Source organism: Nannospalax galili, unplaced genomic scaffold, assembly GCF_000622305.1.
Source record: "Nannospalax galili isolate Female #2095 unplaced genomic scaffold, S.galili_v1.0 scaffold626, whole genome shotgun sequence".
NCBI lineage: Eukaryota > Metazoa > Chordata > Mammalia > Rodentia > Spalacidae > Nannospalax > Nannospalax galili.
Genome location: NW_008354396.1, coordinates 1,059,982 through 1,084,835, shown reverse-complemented (window position 1 = coordinate 1,084,835; position 24,854 = coordinate 1,059,982). Strand labels below are relative to the sequence as shown.

General features: G+C 39.8%; 1 protein-coding gene across 1 annotated transcript in view; it reads left to right on the top strand.

The window, feature by feature from the left end:
- Slc9c1 (solute carrier family 9 member C1) overlaps positions 1-24,854 on the top strand; it is a gene marked incomplete at its 5' end in the record, with an annotated part of 48,694 nt that overhangs the window by 3,697 nt on the left and 20,143 nt on the right. Inside the window, 14 exon segments of the mRNA XM_008851624.1 lie at positions 620-691; positions 941-997; positions 4,945-5,092; positions 5,094-5,146; positions 6,418-6,427; positions 10,310-10,480; positions 12,566-12,629; positions 12,632-12,702; positions 13,302-13,353; positions 14,498-14,646; positions 20,053-20,178; positions 22,787-22,885; positions 24,431-24,547; positions 24,549-24,605. Of these exon segments, the coding sequence (XP_008849846.1) occupies positions 620-691; positions 941-997; positions 4,945-5,092; positions 5,094-5,146; positions 6,418-6,427; positions 10,310-10,480; positions 12,566-12,629; positions 12,632-12,702; positions 13,302-13,353; positions 14,498-14,646; positions 20,053-20,178; positions 22,787-22,885; positions 24,431-24,547; positions 24,549-24,605 (1,246 nt within the window).

Genomic DNA, 24,854 nt, shown 5'->3' with positions numbered 1-24,854 from the left:
CTAGACCAACTCACTGCTCCCAGATCTGAGCTACTTCAGTATAAAAGTCAAAAGAAATCTACAAGCAATTTCTGGTAAGTACTACCAAAATGTCTTTCAGTCTTTTGTGACATTGCAGTCTCCAAGTTGACATTTTTACCCTTGTGCAGTCAGTTGAACCTGACTGCTTGACTTGAAAGTGAGATAAGAGACAGAAACATGTGTGAGGTGGACTAGATACTTTATACTTTCTCATTTAACTATCCCATGCTGACACAGCTATGTTCACCTCCATGAACAAGCATGTTAGTGAGAGAATTTCTTCATTACCAGAAAATGGAGGATCCAAAATGAAAACCTGTATATATCTGGATGTCAAATATTTTAACCATAGTAGATATTTTCTCTCTGATCCTTGACCTTTCTAACACCTACTTGTATCCCCAATTATTTTCACACTTTTTAATGAGCTGGTCTTGCAACTTAAACTCATTATCACATGTTTAATGTGTATACAGTTCATGACCTGAAACTGTACTATGGAAATGTCTTTAGTTATCATTGCACAAATGTTTCCTGCTGTCTGACAATATCATATGGAACTCATCTCAAAATGTAATGATTTCTCTATCTTTTTCAGATATATGAGTCCTGAGACTCTAAAGACATATTCTGAAAGTAAAAATTTCCTTTCCTTCATTAGAAAATTACTGTTCGGGGCTGGAGAGATGGCTAAGTGGTTAAGAACACTAGTTGTTCTTGCAGAAGACCCAGGTTCGAATCCCAGCACCCACATGGTAGCTAACAACTGTCCATAACTGCAGTCCCAGGGGATCTGACAGCCTCTTCTGACCTCTGAGGTCACTGCACGACGTGGGTGCACTGACCTACATGCAGGCAATACATGCATACACATAAAAAATAAAAATAAATCAACAAATAAGTAAAATTTTTTAAAAAGAAAATTGCTGCTCAATTGGGCCTATAATACTAAAAAGGATAAAGTGGTTCCATCAAAGTAAGTACTCCAGAAACAAGAAATATGACAATATTTTTTAAATATTTTGTTTACTATTTTTATTTTATGTGTATGAGTATATTGCCTGCATGTATATAAGTGCACCCCTGTCATGTAATCCTGAGGAAATCAGTAGAGGGTGTTGGATCACCTGGAACTGGAGTTATAGACAGTTATTAACCATCATGTGCTGCTGGAAATCGAACCTGGGTCCTTTGTAAGAGCAACCAGTCCTATTAACTGCTGAGCCATCTCTCCAGCCCCAAGAAATATGACAGCACTTTTGAAAGTTGATTTCATTTTAAATTATAGCCTAAGTATTTTGAAGTGATTTACATTAAATTATTTACATACATACAAAAAATTATCTCCAAGAAAGAAAAGACAAGAATAATATTTTGTTTTGGTTTGGTTTTTGAGGGGTTGAGGACTGAACTTAGGGCCTGTGTATGGTAGACAAGCATTCTATCACTGTTCTAAATCTTTAGAAAATGTTATCTTTCTGTTAGAGTACAATGAGAATAAGAAGTCTCATTATGACATTTTCGTCCATGTGCATAATATATTTCAATCACATTCACTCCCATTTCCCGCTAACGCTTCTTCCAAACTAGCCACCCTCTGACTTTCATGTCTTTGTGTGTGTGTGTGTGTGTGTATGTGAGAGAGAGAGAGAGAGAGAGAGAGAGCTTTCCAATAAATTTCATTAGGGTTATTTACAGGAGCATGAGTAGAAATTTGTTACAGGAGCATGAGTGGGAGTTTGTTTCCAGTAACATATACACCTACTGGTTTGGGGGAAGAACAGGGTTTAAGGGAAACAGAAATAAATCAATCTCTGGCAAAGGGTCCATGACTCGATAGGTCCCCTCCAGGTAACAAACACACGGGATTGGAGATGTAAAAATCAAGCAGAGTCTTTACTTTTCCAGCTAGCTGGGGCCAACCGTTGGAGATGTAAAAATCAAGCAGAGTCTTTACTTTCCAGCTAGCTGGGGTCGACCGGCTTCCCAAGACATGCAAGTCTGGTCAGAACGATCGACCCCCATTCAGTTTCAGGTACAGATTATATAGGCCCACATAGTCATTACACAAAAAGCATTCCTCAGCAGACACTTTAATCAATCATCTTCTAAAAGCTATAGTTTCGGTTAAACATCTTTTCCAGGAAGGGTAGATCTGGTGTAAGCCTGGCGCAACCTCCCTCTTTTGTTCCTTATCGGTTATCTGGTATGTGCAAACAGGCCTACAGGACACATTGTAAATCAACTGAGTCAGGGGTCCAGGGTCCAGGAAGGAGGTTTACAGCACTTCAGTTCTTAACATTTCAACTAGGTTAATCATCCATGTGTGGTAGATACAATCAGGCAGAACAGGCAAGCTAGCAAGTAAATCTAAATCAACGTTTTAAACAGAGTTTTCTATCAAAATGCAGAGTTCTTACAGCATTCATCAAGGTATTTCATTTTTTTTTGTCCCCAACAGCTATCTGGACTGAGCAGAAGGGTGAAAAAGAGTCTTCACCTCACTCAGAGACAGCAAAGTTAGTTCTTTTAAAGTCCTTTGTGCAAGAGTAAGGAGTGAGATGGTATTGTGAGGAAGGAAAGGGCCCAAAGTAATTTAACACCATTCAATTACACTTAGACATAAGCTTTATTTTATTTCTGACTGAAGCAGGTATTTAAAAAGATTCCAAAGATATTGTTGGATAAGGGGTGTCTGGAAGAACATTGGGCCTAGTTAGTATGCTATGAGACAGTTCTGTCTCCACTTGGCTTTTGTTATCTGGAAAGGCTTACTCCCAAGATAAGGGCAAACTTGGCTCTTGTGAGAGAGATGTGAAAGGAGAAACACTGCATGGGGACTGGCTGGAAACTGTGAAGCTCTTCGCAGCACTTAGAGGGTCTACAATCTGTTACTCAGAGTGCTACACCAGTGAAGAAAATGCCTCTCCTTCTCCCATCAACTATTAACCTCATATAAGTCCACACAGAAGGGTTGATCCCTTCCCCCTCACATTACAACATGGTGAAGGGCCCCATCTTGTGGAGATCACTGCATCCATGTTATGCCTGGAAAGCAGTGTTTGACACTGCTCTCCTCACTTTTTCTGGCTCTTACATTCTTTCTGCCCCTTCTTTCATGATATTCCCTTCTTAGAGGGGGTGTTATAAGTGCTTCGTTTATGACTAGGCATTTAACAGTCATTTATTCTCTGTACTTTGACCAATTGTGAGTGTCTTCAGTCAGCACTGACCAAGGCAAAATGAAGCTTCTCTGACCAGAACTGACAGCATCACTAACCTTTGTGCATACCATGACACCTGCTTCTAGTTAGTGTGTTACAGACATGATGGGGAAGCTACACTAGTGAAATCTCCACCTTATGGTAGTCTATTAAGATCTGCATAAAGACAAAAACAGATGACCTGCCAAGTTGGATGGGGGGAATTTCATGCGATTCTACCTCTACATAAATAGCTACAGGCAATCAGTGGATGCTGAGGGAGGGAGAATCAGTTTTCTCCAGGGACTAGCTCCCTGAAAGGTTATCTAATCCTAAATTGGCAGCCCTAAACACAGGTACACACAAGTACCACTAAGTGGGCTGAGTGCATTTTATATACATATATACATAACAACAGTCATCAAAGAGGACAAGAAATGGAGAGGGAGTTGGAGACAGACATGGGAGGAGTTGGAGGAGGACTAGGAAGGGTAGAAATAATGCAAATTCAATACTCCTGTATGAAATTCTAAAAAAATGAAATATACAAATATTTACCTATTTAGAAATATAAAAATACCTAGCTATGTTGCACGCCTTTAATCCCAGAACTCAAGAGGCAGAGGCAGGCGGATCTCTGTGAGTTCGAGGCCAGCCTGGTCTCCATAGTGAATCCAGGCCAGCTAAGGCTACAGGGAGACCCTGTCTCAAAAAGACCAAAAACAAAAATCTAGCTATTTAGAAGACTTTGATGGGCACATCATGTCTATTTAGTATAACAACAGAATATTCTCCATTAGGGCCTATGACCTGCCCAACCACAGGCTTTGACTCGGTTTATAGTACTAAACGTGAATTCCCTCATATGGAGTGAGCATCAAAGCCAATCAGAAACCAGTTGGTTACCCCAATAACAGAAATGCTAATACTGAACCAGTGGTTCACCTTGTCTGGCCAGTCAGCATTGGTGCATGCAGAGGTCACAGCTGAGCAAGGCTGTTGGTGACAATTCTTCCCAAGCAGCTTGCTTCATACCTTCTGGCTTTAGGAGCACTGGCCAGCATGGAGGACACTTCCAGCCAAGTTCCAGGTTGATTTCTCTGTATTCTGTGACCAAAGCATGTGACATCTTCAGCAACAGGATCTGATCAATGGGTTCTGGCAGGCAACCAACAGCAGTAGCAATTTCCTGTATTGCTTTGGGGACCTCAGGACCCTCCCTGGCCAACAGTTCACAGGGAGGTGGCCCACTCTTGGCTCTGAGACTGTCATTTAGTAACCCATGACGTTTGGGGAGTAATTTTATCCTCCCACACAGGGTATCTCCATTAAAACTCTTTTTTTTTTTTTTCTTTTTTGGTCTTTTTGAGACAGGGTCTCCCTGTAGCCCCAGCTGTCCTGGAACTCACTATGTAGACCAGGCTGGCCTTGAACTCATAGAGCTCGCCTGCCTCTGCCTCCCGAGTGCTGGGATTAAAGGCGTGTGCCACCAAGCCCGCCAAAACTCTTTTTTTATAGTTTATTTTGATTATTGTTTATGTTGCTGAGCATCACATATCCTCTTCTAGGATGCAGATGGTTACAAGTGAGGCTCTTGCCTAGAATTTAGACGGGCTTTCTGGCTACCAGTAAATGGACCAGAATGGAGTATATGAGGGAAAACATTTCATATCATTCTTTTTTCAGATAAAATTGTCTTCTCTTTTTTTTTAATTTTCAGATACTTGTTTCTTAACACATGCCATAAAATAGTCTTTTTGGATGAATTTGAGTACACAGGATACCTTGCAGTGTTGATGAACACATATCCTATGGTCATCTGTTGGGTGTCCCCGTTAAATGACATCTAGGAATATGAAATTAAGATATGCTAACTACTATTTTCTCACCTTTTACATTCTAGAGGTTCTACTTAAGATAATGTAAACTTGGAATCTATGAATGTGTTTCATAAAGCAAAGGGTTTCCTGACTTTGTTTCAACACTAATTATAGACAGTTTTCTAAGAGAATGTGTGAAAATCTCTTTTTCTTCTTTTTTGAAATATTTTATTATTTTTATTTTATGTGTATGAGCATATCGTCTGCATGTATGTAAATGCACCCTATTATGCAATGTCCGCAGAGATCAGAAGAGGGCATCAGATCCCGTGGAACTGGAGTTATAGACGGTTGTTAGCTACCATGTAGGTGCTGAGACTCAAACATGGGTCCTCTGCAAGAGCCATCTCTCTTTACTGCTGAGCCATCTCACCAGCCCCATAACAATATATCTTTAAGCAGAAAATTTTAATGAAGGAATTTAATATTTGGGAAGAACAGACACATCACTAATGTTCACTGGAAAATTTAAATGCTGCTGCAGATCCATGGTATGGAAAGAAAAGTAGATTCAGATTCAGTCAGATTTTATGTAATAAATTTCAAGCCACTCAGAAAGACCATTAAGAGGTATCATAGAATTAAAAGGATGGGAAGCAATTAGGGGTAATATTAGTAATAATGTGCAGGTGAGGGTGAAGACTATCCTAAAATCCTTTGACATTCTCTATCCTGGAAAAAAAAATCAAAATCAAAATTCAATATACCCCAGCTCTGGTTTTTGTTTTCTCTGAAAAGCTATAAGCTGTTGACCAAGTTACTGAAGTTTTCTCAATCTTAATCTGCTCTACTATAGAATGGCAGGGTTTGTCAAAGTGACAGACAAACATCTCATCAGATCAGCACCAGCTCACTGTGCTGTTTGCACTTTGCCAGGCTGAGCTGCTCCTATAGCCACACTGGGCTTCCTACATTCAGGCTGAGTTAAGACACCACAATTGGATGCCGAGTCATCATTACACTTACAAAGATGCTAAGAAGATGTTCCCAATGGCATAATCTTGTTTTGTATTCCATCAACTTAAGAGGCATCCCTAGTGCTTATTTTGCTGACTGGCATTCATTCATCATTTCCTTTACCCATTTTTCTATGGAGTTCAGTCCTGCTCTTCTTTGTCCTGCCTTTTAAAACCTTGTTTGTGGTCACAACAATAATAATGTATCAACTACAAGGTGCCAATCATTTTTATTACAAGATTTCAGATCTTTGATTTAACCCTGTAGGGTAGATATTGTGTATACATTACAGATCAGGAACCTGAATCTGTGATACACTGTGTAACATGTCTAAAATCGTACACATCAATGAAAAGTTTAGTCAGGGTTCAATCTCTCAAAGGTTGTGCTTTTTCCAATATTCAACATTATCTTAAAATTCCCTTCCTTGTGTTTTCAACCTTCCCTCAAAATACTCCTGGTTCTGTTGGAGAAGTGGGTCTCAATACTTTCTCAGGGGAAATTCCAATCCTTCTTCTGTATCTAAGAAGTAGAGTGAGTGTCCCTTTCCTGAGCTTCTGGTCATTCTTTGACAGCCTTACATTAAACAAATTTCTCCTCCTTTGAAACATGCTCTATACTTTTACACAGGTCTTTCTTCTCCTGTGGTTATTTATATTCTTTTGAACCCCAGATAACATACTCCATTTCTGAATGCTTGGCACCAGGACAAAGTCTCACTCTTTACCCCAGTTCCATCAAGTTCCTAAGGAACTTATCCAACCAATACTCTATTTCAATAAGAAGAAAATGAGACATCTGTAGAGGCCAAATGATACCTTAATATGATCCCAAAAGGCCACGATCTGGTCCTGCTTTTCAAGGTCCATACACTGAAGTTCCACGTGGGACATGGCTCTTAGATACTAAGCACATAAAATGTATTAACAATTATGGCAATTTCCTGATTCACAATGGAACAGATGCTTTCTCTGGGGTACAAATATGTCTTGTCTTCCTACTCTGTCTTGAAGTTACAAAGAAGTAGGATTAGGACAGTAAGAGAAAACTAATTAATCAAAATGATAAATCAGTATTTTCTGTCTTAAAACAGAGGAATAGATTGATACTATGGGCACAAACAGGAATTCCTTAGAGATACCAGTGGGGTCAAAGAAGGAAGGCTTTCAGTGGATAGAGATTATGTTGAATGTGAGTTATAGACAAGGGAGGAAGAACAGGAGGAGCACTTATGTATATGAGGTGATGAACAGTAAGATGAAGGGAAGCAGAGACCATTGTGACACATGGAAGGAACATCACTACCCATGACTGGAGCTCCCTGGACTAGGTTGGACAGTATGGAGATTGGAGAGATATTAAATTAGCACAAAGGATATGAGAGTCAAGTAACAACATGAATTGAGCAGTGACGGTTTTATAGGCCTTGCTGTCTCATTGCTTCCTGGCAGCAATGACTGTTCTTTATTTTTCCTTTTAAAAATATTTTATTTATTAATTTTGTTTTATGTGTAAGTGCACCCATGTCACCCAATGCCTGTGGAAGTCAGAAGAAGGCATTGGATGCCCTGGCACTGGAGTCACTGATGGTTGTTAGCGTCCATGTGGGTGCTGGGAACCAAACCTGAGTTCTCTGCAAGAGCAGCCAGTGTTCTTAATCACTGAACCATTTATCCACCCCTATGACTGATCATTTTCAAATAGATCCCAAATCCATGTCTCAGGTTCAACCGTTATCCACAACCTCAGATCTTATACACAAGTGCTGAGTGGGTCAGACGAAATACTGCACATATTTCTCAAATACTATACTCAAGCACATCTGCTCTAGAATTGCTCTTCCTTTGAATTGTACTGAAAACCTAACTACTCTGGAATCCATAGGCATCTGAAGGTCTTCTATTCTCTTACTACAGCAAGTTTTCAATAAATGATCTTTGGAATAGATAAGGACTTACTAAGTGAACTATCAAAAAAAACAGGAGATATGGGGCTGGAGGGATTGCTCAGTGGTTAAGAGCATTGGTTGCTCTTGCAGAGGACCCAGGTTTGATGCCCAGCACCCACATGGCAGCTAACAACTGTCCATAACTCCAGTTCCAGGAGATCCAACACCCTCCCTAACCTCTGCAGGCACTGCACAACCTGGGTGCACTAACACACATGCAGGCAATACACTCCTACACATAAAGTACAAATAATAAATACAAATATTTAAAAAGGAGATATTTCCATAGGAGTAGATCCTTCAATATTTTAGCTATGTCATTTCAAATTAATAAGATTATTTATTAATAGGAGTACATATTTTAATTAAACATGTCTAAACTCAAAACCTTTATTTATTTGTTTATTTATTTATTTTTGAGACAAAGTCTAATGGTGTAGCCATTGCTGGCCTGGAATTCATTTTGTGGACCAAACTGGCCTCAAATGCATAGAGATCTCCCTGCCTCTGCCTCCCAAGTGCTGGGATTAAAGGCATGTACCACCATACCCAGGTCTAAATTCAAGTAACTTTTAAGAAGGATGCTACGATATTAACCTATTATAGCTGGTCATAACTCTGGAACATATAAAAATTACTTCCTCCAAAACTGTAAATGCAGCAGAGCCATGTCTTATATATGTTATGTTACTTGGATACATTGTAACTTACATGATATAAAACATGAGCATGCTAGGCTGAGTGTGATGGCACAAGTCTTTAATCCCAGCACTTGGGAGGCAGAGGCAGGCAGATCTTAGTGAGATCAAGGCCAGTCTGGTCTACATAGCGAGTACCAGGCCTGCTGGGGCTACAGGGAGACCCTATCTCAAAAAAACAAAACAAAACAAAACAAAACAAAAACCCCACCAAACAGCAACAAAGAAAGAAATAAAAAATAAAAACAAAAACATGAGAGTAAAGATGCAAAAATCTAAACCCTTCAGATCATTTTCACTTTAGCTGATAAAATGAGATCCTTGCAAAATCATATTCCATTGGAAATTTCATAACTCAACCAGAAACCTACCTCAACTACTAGAGTTAGCCCTGAGCATAATCATCAGAAAAGCTTTCAGAGCTGTCTGTGGTCTCTAGACAACAAGATCTTTGTTTTCCAAAATTCAGATTAAATTATAATACTAGGTGCATTCAAATGCATGTAATCAACTAGATCTTTTAACCTGGTCTTATGCCTATAGTAGATTTTCCCATTTCCAATAGGGTTACTTTTTGAAAAGTCATCTTTTCTAGGGAGTTTTAAAGAATGTTGTCTTAATCAGGGAGTACTCTCGCAGGCTGTCCCCACTAGCTTCCTAGTTGTACGGAGAGAAGAGAGAGGGAGTAGAGAGGAAGGAAAGAAATTAACCAATGAAAAGGCAACTTCTCAATTTGCAGTTATAAGACATAAAATGTAGTCATGTTAATAGATTCTTTTAAAAAAAACATCCTAATAAGATATTCCTATTCTAATGTAGGAATACACGGTTAGAAATAACATACCAAAATAGCTTTTAATGTCTTAGCTGAAAACGCACCTGTTGATGCCACCATATGTTAGCTTTACAAGCAACTTAATGAAATAAAAGGATGAAGCCATAACCAAGGCAACATTCATAAAATATTCACATTTGCTTAGGTTTTCAAACAACTAAAAAAATGACTTTTATTCTACATTATCACAGAATAAATTTGAAGAATGTTTTCTTAAATGAAATTAATATTTAAATCGTGAACTACTTTAATAAAACATGACCCATGTGGCTCACAATAAAACAAACCAAAGTTTTTCATGTTATTTAATATCACAAGTTTATATAATTACTATAAATAGAATAGAGACTTTGGGATTATTGTGGTATTTAGGACTGTTTGAAATTAAAAGACCTCGACACATGATGTTTTGCTTGAATTTGTCATGCTTTCAGCTGCTGAATCTTTTCTCCAATGTCATTTTATAAATCTTTCACCTATGGCTGTGCTTTATGATTATTCCCACATCAGTAGTCCTAAGTGTGTTCCTTTACTAAAGGATGCAGCTAAAGAGAACGCTCTGCTTGCATGGCTGGCTTCGTATTCCTGGTGGTTTCTGACATGTAGAGTCCTAAGATAGATCAGAAAAAAAAAAAAAACAAAAAACAACTTAGTTGGTGATGCTTTAGTTACTGTGGGAAATAGTGTAGTAAAAACATACACACAGAGAAAAGCACAAAAATATGACAATGGAATTTCCTTTGATATCAACAGATGGTAGTAATGAGGAAGAAACTTTTTCGTACGGCTGGCTCCTATTTGAGTTAGGAATCACCTTAATCGGCATCTTAGATGTAATACTTATCGAAACAGATTCCATTAGTTATCATTATGGTTTAACTGAAATAGTGATCTTTATGAACCTTGTTTGACTCCTTTGTGTCCTACGAATCTTGAAGGTAAAAATAAGCAAATCTCACAATTTCAAATCCCTTCTGAATACCTCATGAAATATCAACTTCAAATCAAACAGAAGTCTTAGGCCAATCTTCTTCTGTCGAACTGATGTTTATGTATGAACTTTTAGCTACCTTTAACCAGTCAAGTTTTAAAATATTTTATATTATGAATATTCAAATTATATTAGAAATTAGATTCACATTGAAGTATAGACATACTTATCACACTTCTATACTCATGTAGATACAAGTGAACACTGAAGTAATATTTGTTTATATAGCTAGGGAGACAAAAGAGGAAAACAAGCAAAACAAATTACCATAAGAAACAGTCACAGGAGCAAAGACAATAGTATATATTCACATCCATTAAGAACTGAAATATACCAATTCATATTGTATAAATCCAGAATCATGATATCAAATATTACACATCTGGGATGCTGGAGAGATGGCTCAGTGGTTAAGAGCACTAGCTGTTCTTCCAAAAGACTCGAGTTCAGTTGCCAGCACCCAGATTATAGCTAAACCACCTTTAACTCAGGTTCCAGGGGATCTCATACCCTCTTCTGGTCTGCACAGGCATTGCATGACATGGGTGCACTTACATACATACAGGTAAAATATTCATACATGTAAAATTTTTAAAGTTTAAAGTTTAAAAAAAAACTGCATACCTCATCCATGTTGCTATGGGATGTATGATGGTAGTTATTTCTTGTATGACTATCAATTATGGGAGAGTCATTCCATGACACAGCACATGAGGATGGGTGGCCACAGATATAGTTATAGAATACTTATGTTTCTTATACATGCTTGGAAATATTTTTGCTGGTAAGAGACATAAACAAACTAGGTCTAAAAGTGCTCAATCGTTACTCTCTCCTTTTTTAGTATTCTAGGAGGTAATAAATAACATAGTATGCAATTTAATCTGAGGACACAAGTCTAGCATATTCTAAAGTCAAATTCATTCTTTCTGATGTGAGGATATACAGGGACTACTGAATAGATGAAGGAACTGGTAATCCACCTAAGAAAAGTTTGCTAATATAGTCAGAAAACTGTGAATACTTATGTCAAATGGTAGACCCTGTAGTCTCTGTAACTACGGAGCTTACTGAAGGAAAGCTTGTTGTAGAAGGGAAATGACATGTGATCTAGATATTGCAAAGTTACATGGCAGGATGGGTTGAGATCAGTTGTATGCACAGAATCCTGGTGGGAGAGAAGACTGCACTTGTTAGATGATACTACAGCTGAATCTTGAGAGATGAGTAACCATTCTTTAGGAATTTGTGAGTAAGGACAGGTTGCAGAGCCTGGGTAGGAAAACAAAGGAGCTGTCAAACGTGCTGGAGTTAAAGCACTGCATAATGGCCACTGGTAACGTGCAGGTGCACACGCTCAGTAAAGAAACAGAAAGAGAAGTTAACTGCAGTGTCAGATAAGAAGTATGGTTAGGCCAACAGACCATCTAGTCAGAGTTTTGTAGAAGACTCAGCATATGAAATTGGCAGTGCTTTATAGACAGACGCTTTACAACCTAAGCTCAGAAAATTAATTTCATTGTTTAACAAGAGCTTAAAACATTTTTAAAATTCAGTTTCTTAAAAGGGAACTATACATAAAAGAAAGTTATGAATACTCAGTGGCACTCAACATTAGTTTTAATTTTTATTATATTATTTTTACTTATGTTTGTGTATGCATACGTGTGTGTGTATGTGTGTGTCGCTCATGCCTTGGTGCATACGTGGAGGTCAGAGAACAATTTCATGGGGTAATTTTTTTCTGCACCATGTGGGTCTTGGGGCTGAAACAGGTCTTCAAGTTTGGCACAAATGCCTTTACCCACTGAGCCATCTCATCAACACTAACATTATTACTTGTTGAGAAATAGCTATGGTCATAAAGTTATAAAAACACTATGAACAAAATAATTTAAAAACTTAAGAGATTATAGTAGTTACACTGAGATTACTTATTAATTTTGGTCAAACTAAGCTAAATATAAACAAAATTTGTGCAATTAATATTTAATGGTGATTCTATTCTCTTCTGTTCTTTTTTTTTTTTTAGCTCCTAACACCAAAATTGCTACAAATAATAGATAAAAAGATGAGCCATGAGATTTCCTTTCAGTATACTATACTGAAGGGGAAATGGCTGTCCTGAACATTATTGATCAGATTGCAACTTCCAAATAGGCCAAACAGGTGAGAAAAACCTTGTGCACAGGAGAAATCTTCTCTCCTTCCACTCCTCTGTGGGTCACATACATCATGGCCCATGTCTTTACATGTAGGTATGGTCTCTGACTCCTGGGTTGCTAGTCAGTTTTATAGGAAGTTCAACTCATCTGCATTTGTAAAATAGATGTGTTGCCATATTAGCATGTTAGGAGGCTCTTGGAAGGCACTTTTCCATCCTTGTGAAACTCACGCACAGTGGTCAGCCTTTTCCCAATGCCGGCTGCAGGAATAACTGGGAAATAACAGTGAGGAGTGACTGAAGTGTCAAAGCTTCCTCATGATTTCCCATAGTTCCTTCCATCTCTCTCCATCCCCTGAGAGCACAAAGGAGGGGGATACTAGGACTTGGACCTCTAAAAGGTTGCCCAATTTTTGTTATGATTTCAGCTCTTACACACCAGTCAAATCTTCTATGAACTTGAAGATGAAAACTATTCCTGTGTCCCCATCATACCTTTTTATAAAACTAGGAGGTTAGGTTAAAATGCTATCAATTGCAAATACAAGAACCCTTTGTAGTGGTTTATTTTTCCAATGGAGGTAACATTTCTTTTGTTCTGTAGATATTATTAAAGTGGGTAACAAAGAATATGGAATGTGCTATGAAAGAGCTAGGTAGGTACCTTCACTCTAAATATGAAATTTGACCATCTCTTAATCTCTTAACAAAACAGCTTCAGAAAAGCAATGATTTTCACAAATTATAATCTTTGAGGAAACTTGCTCCTAATAGAATGGGAACTTCAATAATTCGTGTGGTTGTGTTTTCTAGCATAGATGTAGTATTAATGTATAATTTAATAATATTAACATATGTAATATTATTAGACTATTACCTCACCACATTTGTTCTCTGCCTGACACAACAAAGAATTTTGTTCAAACAATCCATGATAACATGCCATTTCTGAACCCTATTAATCTTTTTCTTTTCCAAGCCAGAAATACTGGCATCTTCTTGAGTGACTCAGAGACCTGGATTTTGTCTTTATTGATTGTAATCAGAACAGAGCTCTGGGGACCTCTGTGTGAAGTGTGGGGGTCTCAGTGCCACCCTGGCAAGAGGTTCATCTCTGAGTCATGCCAGGCTATTCTCTTGGTGCAAGATGAATCTTGAGAGTGCTGCAAACATCCTGAGAATGTAATGCTCACATGTAAGAACAGGAGTTGATGGCAAGTGGTAGACAGGAAAGGAATACAGCCTGAGAAGGAGGCTATAGGGAAAATAGTCCCAGGACGGACAAGGGGTCATGACCAAATAAAAGTCCACATGTCCAGTGTGAGTGGCTGGGATTTGCATGGACATCCGGAGACCAGATGATATAAGAAAGGTACAGATTAATGCATCCTCTAGATTCACTAGCAGAATGTGAGAACAGTGACCCAGGATGAGCAACAGGCCTTAATCAGAAGTCATATATCCCTGATCCGAACAGAATAAGAAAGTAGATCACAAACAGTCTTAGAGCCCCAAGCATGCTCCTGGGACCCAGTGATTGTGGGACCAGTGGAGCTATTAGTTTAGGGGTAGGGTGTCAGCCCTTTTCCGTGGGTCTAGGCACAAATGTGAGTGTTGCCAAGAAAATGGCAGAATTCTGGCACTACTGGTGAATGTTGCAATGGATGTGTCAGTAGGGTATATGCTCCTGGGATGAGGATTGCACTTCATGGACTTAGAGGAAAACTGTGAGCTTAGTGTCCTCACAAAACAGTTAAGACAGTGTTCTTATTTTATCTGAAAATATTTGTTATTTTTCAGGCTACTTAGAATATGATTATCCAGAAATTGTTGTCACTATGAAAACCAAGGGGGAGATTAATGTCATGCTCAACATGGCTAGAGAAATTGTCAAGACTTTCAGGTCAAAAGGAATTACTCACAAAGTGGAAAGTACTGAAATTAATAAGGTAAAGGTAGCATATTTTCAGAATTAACATGTACTTCTGTGCCAAAAAAACTGAAAAGAATGAGACAGCTGTTAAAAGAGTAGACTTTTATATTCTATGAAAGTTAAGCTTATATAAATTCAGACTAGTGTTGAAGCTTCATGATGTTAAATGTAATCCTCATGATAGCCAAAGAATATATGCAGAGAATATACTCTAATGCTTCACTATAGAAATTCAACTAAACAGAATGCAATAATGCAGAAAACTGAACATGAAAATAACAGTAATGTAGGACAAAAATACTATAGGCACTTAGAAAAGGCAAATAGAAAAATGTAACAAAATGACAGAAGTTAATCTCATGGGGAGTCAGCAGGGGAGAAATGGTGACAAGACATGATCGTATTTTGTTGTATATATGTATGACATTTTCAAAACTAAAGAAAATTATTTTAAGAAGAAATTGCTTCAAATATAAGAGGATTAAACTCTCCAAACAAAAGGTGAAGATCAGCAGGATGGATAAAATGAATATAATCCCACTACATGCTGTTTTTGGAAAAGAATGAAGTTAGACCCTTACCAAACACACATAGAGAAATTAACTCAAAATGGATCCATGACCTAAATGTGAGACCTAAAACTGTAAAACTCTGAGATGAAAACATAAGACTAAATGATTTTTTAAATTTAAGGTCACAGGTACATGCAAATATGGAAAAAATGGATGGAAACATTTTTAAGTGTGCATAAAAGTATTCTCTATTAACAAAATAAAAGGTGACCCGCAGAGAGGAAATACTTTCAACATATATACATACACACATACATACATATATACATATATATGTACATACACACAGTCACTGGGGAACTGGAGATCAAAACTATGATAGCAAACAAATCAAATACATTTCCAAAACCAGAAAGAGATGTCTAGGGATTTTCAACTAAAAACACTCAAGACTGGTATGACAGATCTGACTAGAGGGAAAGTTTACCCTGTTGGGATAGAAAAAAAAAGAAACAAAAGCAATGGCATTTAGAGTACCTTGCATAATAGTGCTAGGTTAAATTTAACATTTTCCCACACAGATAATCAAAGGATTCAGCATCATTTATGAAAAGATTGCTCTACTCCAATACACTGCAGGCAGTTCTATATTAAGAGTGTGACTGACTCTGTGTGAGTCAGTTTCTGGAACCTGTGTTTTTTCATTGTTGGATTTATCATTGAACCAAGCCACACTATGTGTGTGTGTGTGTGTGTGTGTGTGTGTGTGTGTGTGTGTGCATTTTGAGACAATGTCTCCCTGTAATTCCAGCTGGCCTGGAATTTGTTATGTAGACCAGGTTGGTCTTGATCTCAAAAAGATTCACCTCCCCTTTCTCTCTAGAGCTGTAATTAAAGGTGTGAGCCACCACACCTGCAAGCCACACAGTCTTGATTACAGAAATTTAATAAATCTTCACATTTTATTGCATCTTCCATTTTTGTACTTCAAGACTCTTTTGACAAAATTTATCACTTTATCTTTGTAAATAAATTATAAAGATAGTGCGGCAATTTCCACTAAGCTGTCTGCTGAAATTTCTAATAGCATTCCGTCAAGCTTGTAAGTCAGTTTTGGAAGAATTGCCTTTCTGTTGCTGTGACAAAACGCCAAAGAAAACTGACTTAAAGGAGTCAAGATATGGTTTGCCTAGAGGTTGTAGAGGTTGTAGTCCATGATCACTTGGCTCCATTGTTTCTGGGAGAAAAAAATCCATTCATCTTATTTTCATTTTCATGTAGTATGATGTCACGTGACTGCAGAACAGCTTTCTCTACTGTTGATTGATGCTTTGCAGCTTCAGTGGACTTTATATGAGCAATGCTGCTATCACAGATGGATCTTAGAAACATAATGTATAGTGACCAAAAGCAGATGCAAACAGGTGTTAATACACAGTCTTGACCTCACAGAGATAAAAGACAAAAACAGAAAGGCTAGAGAGCAGTCATAGAAGAATGGTCGTTATCTTACAGAGGCTCAGTGATTGGAATACAATGGGGTTGGAGAGTTGGCTCAGCAGTTAAAAGCAGTAACTGCTCTTTCAGAGGACATGGGTTCAATTCCCAGCACCCATATGGTGGCTAACAACCATACGTAACTCTAGTTCCAGGGGAATCTGACACCCTTTTCTGACCTCCACGAGTATTGCATGACATGGGTGTACTTACACACAGGCAGGCAATATACTCATACACATAAAAATAATAAGACATAATAAAACAAAAATAATAATAATAAAAAGTTTTTTTAAGTTTCTATTGGCCCTGCGGGCTTCTGCCACTGGGCAGGAGAGGTGGGGTGCTGCCTCCCTGGCCAGGCTTCCCACCAGGCAGCCATGGCAGCCAGGAAGGCAGGCATATGGTAGGAGATGGAGATGGAGATGGAGATGGAACTCTGCTGCCTGAGTTCCAGCAGGAGTGGACCCCCAAGCTCTTCAAGCATCTGTCAACCAAGCTCATCCACAGTGATGACATGACTGAACTTCTCCCCGGGGACTTGAAGCTAGAGCAGCACTTGAAGGAGAAGCCCCTGCAGCAGGGAGCCAGTATGCCCCAGGCCCAGCTGATTGAAATGCACAAACATTTGACAGCTGCCATGGACTGAGGGAACCTGAAGTCAGAATCCCTACAAGAATTCAATGTGATCATGACCAAGTTGAAGCCATGGATGACTGAGGAAGCCTATGCTGCTAAAGAAGGCAGGTTGTCAGAAGAGAGTCTTGAAGAGGACTTTGCCCTTGTGCATTTACAGCATGGTTCCTCAAAGCTCTCACAAGTTGACAGCCATCTGGATCATAATGGCAGCTGTGGTTGCTGCTGCTGCTCATGCTGGAATGACTTGAGTGACTCGGGGGCCTTCATGGGCTTCTCCAGTGCTCCACTCAGCAGCCGAGAAATGAGTGGGGATCTGCCTGGTGTGCAGGAGTAGAACACAGATGCCCGGCCATCTTGGGCCTGTCCCCTCTATCCAGAAGATTATATCTGAAAGATTTATCCAGAGGAGCAAGGTTTTGGGCCAAATGAAGCAGCTATGCTCCAGCGCCCCCTTCTGACCACGTGGGCATTGCAGAACATGAGTGTAGTTATGTACATACAGGAAGAAACACTGTTGGAGAGTCTGAGCACTTCAAGAAAGAAAGAGAACTAGGACTGTGGTCCCTCCCTGTGAGCTGAAGTCATGGTCCCTTCCCATGAGCTTGAGCTGTGGTCCTCTCCTGTGGGCTGGAGTTCTGATCCCTCCTGTGAGCTGGAGCTGTGATCATCTCCTGTGAGCTGGAGCTGTGGTCCCCTCCCATAAGCTGGAGCTGTGGTCCTCTCTGGTGAGCTGAAATCATTGTCCCCTCCTGTGAGCTAGAGTTATGGTTCCCTTCCATTGAGTGGGATCTGTGGTCCCCTCCAGTGAGCTGGAGCTGTGGTCCTCTCCTGTTAGCTGGAGCTCCGGTCCCCTCCGGTGAGCTGGAGCAGTGGTTCCCCTCCTGTGAGTGAGAGTCATGATTCCCTCCTGTGAGCTAGAGCTGTGTTCCGTCCTGTGAGCTGGAGCTATGACCCTCTCCAGTGAGCTCAAGCTATGGTACCCTCCTGTGAGCTGGACCTGTGATCCCCCTCCTGTAAGCTGGAGCTGTGGACCCCTCAGATGAGCTGGAGCTATGGTCCTCCCTGGTGAGCTGGAATCATGGTCCTCTCCTGTGAGAGGGAGCTCTGGTTCTTCCTATAAGCTGGAGCTGTGGGTCCCCTCATGTGAGCTAGAGCTGTGGTCCTCTCTTGTGAGCTGGAGCTGTGGACACCCCCCCCCCATGAGCTGGAGTTGTGGTCTGCTCCTGGGAACTGGAGTTGTGGTTCCCCTCATATGAACTGGAGTCATGGCCCTCCCCTGTGAGCTGGAGCTATGGTTCTTTCTATGAGCTGGAGCTGTGGTTCCCCTCTTGTGAGCTGGAGCTGTGGACCCCTCCTGTGAGCTGGAGCTGTGGTCCTCCCCTATTGGCTCAAGTCCTGGTCCTCTCCTGTGAACTGGAGCTGTGGTTCCCCTCCTGTAAACTGAAGCTGTGGTTCCCCTCCTGTGGTCTGGAGCTATTGCCCTCTCCAATGAGATGTAACTGTGGTACCTCAAAATAATATGGACTCCCAGTCTCAGGAGGGATGGTCAGAATGAACTGTAATGAGTCAAGTGCCCACCCACTGTTGAAGATTGATGTGTTTTTCAACTCTCACCAGAGAAATTTCCTTATGCAGCAGATGCTGATTGACACAGAAACTTAACAGCTTTCTAATGTGTGGGGAGGAAGGGACTGCAGAGTGCTTATCCCAGGGTGGGATGCCTCTGTCAGGCTTCTGGAGCTCAGGACTTGGGAATCATTGCAGAGAAGGTGGTGGAAAGATTATAAGAGCCAGACGTGGTGGATGACCATGGGAGGACAGAGTTCTCCAGACAGCTGGCCAGTTACTCATATGAACTCACAGCAATGGTGACAGCTTGCACAAGTCCTATGCGAGCTCGAGTGGATGAGCCCACGCTGGAGAACATTTGGGGATTGAAGTTAGACTCCATAGGCTTTATTACCCAGAGAGAGTCCACTGAAAATGGGGGGTGTGTAGGGAGGAGTGGATGGGAGAGGGGACATAAATGCCATCAAATTATATTGTCTGGAAATCGCAAAATTTCAGTAAAAATACTTCAAAAAAATAGAAAAAAAAGTTCCTATTGGATTTTTGTGTGATTTTCATACAATATATTGTGATGGTATTTAGATCCTCTTCCCTATCTGCAACTCCCCTTACTTCCCCCCACCAAATTTAATGTATTCTATGTATATATGCCCTACAGAGTCAAATGTGTGTCTCTAAATGTCCTTCAGTGTGAGTTCATCCATTGGAGCCTGGTAAACCTACCAAGAGTCACATCAAGAAAACTTCCTTTGAAATCTTGCATTTGGTTTTGACAGGGTCTCCCTGTAGCCCCAGCTGTCCTGGAACTCACTATGTAGACCAGGCTGACCTTGAACTCACAGAAATCTGCCTGCCTCTGTCTCCCAAGTGCTGGGATTAAAGGCATGCACCACCACGTCCAGCAAGAAAGCTTACTTTTAAAAGCTTAATCTATGATTGTAGAATAATGACCAAAGAAATAGAAAAAAAATGATAGAAAGGAAAAGTTGGGAACTTCCATGAAAGAGCAAAAATATCAGAAGTTCCAGAATAGGAAAGAGTTACATGCTGTGGTTTAGTTCTGAAATACCTTCCCGAATCAGAAGGCTGAGTAATGCAATTCAGTAAACAGCATCTCTCTCTCTCTCTCTCTCTCTCTCTCTCTCTCTCTCTCTCTCGTGAACACACATTTAACTCACCTGCTTTCTTAAATTTTGTGATTTTAGTTTTTCATGGCCGAAAAGAAAAAGGTGCTTGATTTTCAGTCCACTATCCAGCCTCTAAATGCTGAAGCAACCCCGTTTAGTATTCCATGGCTTGGTAAAGATAAGAACTGCATATGCTTTATACAGGTAAGATTTTCACTTCCTAATAATATCTTAAATATGCTAACAAATACCTGTAAGACCCTACCGCAAACAGAACATACTTCAACACAGGATTTGGAGCAATAGAGCTGCCATTGACCTGCAATCACTTCCCCCGAAGGCGAGATCTCATAGCTTTGGAGAGCTCTGTGAAGGTGCCAAGGGAGAACATCAATGGATGATCCAACACCAGCTTCAAGACCAGATAATCACATCGATGGCCAGCACAGCATATATCATTGGTGCAGTAGTGGCACTCTTATCTTGGGGGGCAGTCAACAGCTACCTAATTTGACTAAATGCCCACTCAAAGGGAGGAAACTCAAGTGTGGTAATGTAAACATAACCTAATACACATGGCTAGAATGGCCATAGATCTTAGAGAAAACCTCAAGACTGTCACATTGCTAGACTAATGTGATTTCTCACTATGTGCAAAATATGTATCCTTATATCCTTATATTTACAGAAAAATATCCCAGTCACCACTCATCAAATAAGCTCATTCTGTATCAGTCAGAGACTATTATCAAGTACCATAACTGGTCACATGTGGACATTGTCTATGAATGCCCAGGCCTAAGTGTCACATCTACAATACAACCTCTACACATAAGGCTCATGGAACATAGAACAGGGGTAAAGAAGAGGACACTAATGAATCTCTGAGTTCTCAGTAATGCAGCTCCCTCATGCAGCAGAGGGTCATGAATGCAAAAAGGTCACAAATAGCCAAAGTGTAGAGATCAAGAGTCTACTGAATGCTGGTCCTTGGATAGGATTCCTTTATTAAACTTCTCCCATACAAGGCTCAGGGGCCATCTCGGAAGAGGGGACAGAAAGATTGTAAGAGCCAAGGAGGAGGTGCATGACCATAAGGAAACAGAGTCCTACAAGCTCCTGAGAACCTGCTCATATTATTCTGTGGCAATGGTGTCAGCATTCACAAGTCCAATGCAAACTCAGGCAGAAAAATAACCCAGCATAGAACTGGGAAAATGAACAGCAGACCCCAATCTCACCTGAAGGAATGATGGCAACTGATTGCTGCTAGATGAAGAAGAGCTGATCTTCCTAAAACAAGGGACTTTAGATAGGCTGACTAGACTGTTCCTAATAGGCTGACTGGACCTCAATGGATGGACTTGCACTGGGGAATGTCTGAGGACACTGACTACACAGAGGGCCTTAATGGGGTTGACAGAGTATATGGGCTCGGGGGTGGGGGGATCGGGGTATAAAGATGATTAAGATTGTTTGAGCTGTTCTGTATGAAATACACAAAAAATTCAATTAAGAAAGAATAAAAAAAAATCTTTAAAACAATAATGATTTAACTGTGATACTCACTAAAAACTCTGTAAGTTGACCCTTGTTACCTACAGGATAAAATCAAAATCCCTTCTAATAAGATGGCACATCTTACTGCAAGCTGCCTTCTGCCTGGTACTCCCCCTTCAGCCCCTCCCCCTTCGGATTCCCAGTCATCACACACTCTTTATTCTATTTATGCCAAACTGCTCATGGTGCCACACATACTACACTGTTTTCCAGTTCCAGTCATCTGTCGGTGCTATGTGACTTCCATGAAATGTCCCCTGATTCCAAATCTTTTCCAATTCTTTCTTGTGGTGTTTTAGCTTGGTTTGTTGTTTTGATCTAAGGGACTTTCTACCTCAGGCAAATTGACCAGCACCCATACTGGGAAGTTTCTCTTTAGTTGGGTGCACTGGCTCTGGTGAGCATGAAAATGTGTAAATTGTTCAATTTATTAAATTCATGTAGATGATAACTAGTCTCAGAATTTATACTGATCTTGACAGAGGTGCTCTCATTTAAATACTGAGCAGCAGCCCTCCACAGCCCCATCCAGTCTCTCTCTCTCTCTCTCTCTCTCTCTCTCTCTCTCTCTCTCTCATCGGTTTATTTTTGAGACAGTCTCACTGTGTATCCCAGACTGGCCTCAACGTTACAATCATCCTGTCTCAGATTCCCGAATATAAGACTATAGTCCTGAGCACCATGCCTGGCTTCATTCATCTTTTGGACACACACCTCCTACCATTCTGTATAATGCACTGCATGCACTCCTTAAGTGTTTGTGGCATGAATAAATTATTGGGCCAGACTTGCTTGACTAGTATTCTTTTCTGTGCCTATTTGGTATCGAAACACTATATTTTCCCTCTAAATATTCAGAATGGATTTTTTATATACTCATTAGCTGTTTTGAGCACAAAAATATGAGACATGAAAATGTCATTAGTCCACATCTACCCCATAACTTTTCACTGAGGTGAAACATTTTTTCACTTTCCATTTTGTTCTTACTCCTCAATTATTTTTTCTCACACATGTATAAGCATCGTATCTGAAATTTAAAGTATTTATGATTTTCCACATCCTTCTCTTTGCTATTTATAATTTTTATTTTCTCTTACAAACTTATCACCAACACAGTATCTTAGATCTTACTTAATATTTACTTAAAGTACAAAAGTTTTATTAAAATGTTAACTCCACCATCCCCCAATTACTGGTAGAATATTCTATAAGTTTTATATCTGGTAATTTTTGTTTTGATTTGTTTTAGGAAGGATCCAATGTTGTAACATTTTATTGTGAAGATAATATATTTGAAGAAGGTGATGAGCCACAAGGAATCTATGTAGTTATTTCAGGCATGGTCAAGGTAAGCAGAGGTACTTATAAATGTACTTCTAAACATTAATTTTAAAAAACTCTAAAATTGAGAATTAATGACTTTTAATGCTAAGAACTGAGTAGTTCCTGTCTTAGGTTAGCACCTATCATGTAAATGCCAGTTTCCATGATCAGACAGAATGGTGGGCAACACCTGTCTCTTTTCATGCCATGTGCCTCCTTATAGACAACAGGAAACTATCAAAAGGGCCACCTTTGAAGATTGAGCATATAAATTGTTAGACATCCTGTGTCTACATGATTGAAAGATGACCTGTGGTCCCCCTCCTGTGAATATGAAGCTGTGGTTCCCTCCTGTAAGTTAGAGCTGAGGTCCCCTCCCGTGAACCTGGAGCTGTGGTTCCCTCTTGTGAACTGGAGTCATGGTCCCCTCCTGTGATCAGGAGCTGTGGTTCTGTCCTAAGTGTTGGAGTGGTAGACCCCATGAGCCAGAGTTGTGGTCTGCCCAGTGAACTAGAGCTGTGATCCCCTCCCATGAGCCACAGCTGTGGTTCCCTCCTGTAAGCTGGACCTGTGACCCTCACATGAGCCTGAAGGTTTGGGCTGCTACCATGAGCCATGATTCCACATTCCTCTGGTAAAAGGCTGCTGGTGGCGTAGAGTAGAGCATGGAGGACTTCCTGGTGCTAGACAGCAGTTTCAGCCTTCTCGAGTGATTAAATTCCCTACAGCCCCTTTCCCTGATATCCCAGATTGTGCATGGCAGAGGCTTTACCTCGTGCTGAAGACGGGAGGCCGCTGCTATTTTCAGAATAGATTCTGTTCTTGGGAGGACTGTTTCTCTGGAACAGAACTCCCACCTCCCCTGAGGCCCACCTGGGGCCTCCCCTCCCTCCACAGTAGTCCTGGGTATGCAGCCCTTGATGTTGGACCTCTCCCATTACCAGACACCAAGATATTTTCTATTATTTTTCTATTATTCTTCCATAGCCCCAGTATGCCTTCACCTATGCCCTAACTGAACTTCTGGAAATAAATATCACAACCCGGGAAGTTGAGAAAAAACTGAAATAGAAAATGCAGTAATAAGTAAGCTGATATAATCCTCAAACTCAAAGTATATAATTAGGTCTTAGAATATAAATTTTAAATTCTATCTCTACTATGATTTTTGAATTTTTACTGACAAAACTGTACAACCAAATTTCAAAAATAGTGTGTAATTTGTCGTTCTTCCTATAATGTGAGTTTGCCATTCATTTCCATTCTGAATTCTCTACCTATACAGTGTTTCAATGTGATCATGTTACTTCTTAAAGAAAGCAACGCTAATAAAATATTTTTTAATTAAAAACTAAATAAAATGGATATAGATTAACCTACAGAGATCAAAAAGATTTGTGTATTTAAGAACGCTTTGTGTTTAAGTCATTGGTAATTTAATAAGTTCATTAGAAATGGAGAAATATTTCCAAATTGATACAATAGTATAATTATTAAAACCAGAGTGGGAAAAGTAGTAGTTTTGATAAGTTAACTGGCCTATGCATTTTTCTCTTTGTTTTCTGAATAGCTTAAAGGAACAAAACAACAATTGGAGAGTGCCCAAGTACCCTTGGAATCCGAGGAAAAAGCTTATTCAATACTTTACACAGAGTATCTGCTCAGTGGGGAAATAATAGGCGAGTTAAAACTGCTTAACTAAGCAACCAATGCAATATTCTGCCACCTGCAAAACTGTAGTAAAGGTCAGAACCTTTGTCTTGCTGTTGTATCTCATTCAGTATCTGATGTCAAACTTAAGATGTTGTTGGTGCTTAACATATATCTACAGTCCAGTGGTAACGTATGATTTTTGAAAATAGGAAAGGTACAAGGACAAACTTTATTTACACAATTATATTCACTTCATATAATATTATAGCAAAATGGCTTCAAAAAGTGAACCTAACGTGACAAAATCAGAATTTAGGAAATCTGGTCACATAAGCTGTTCA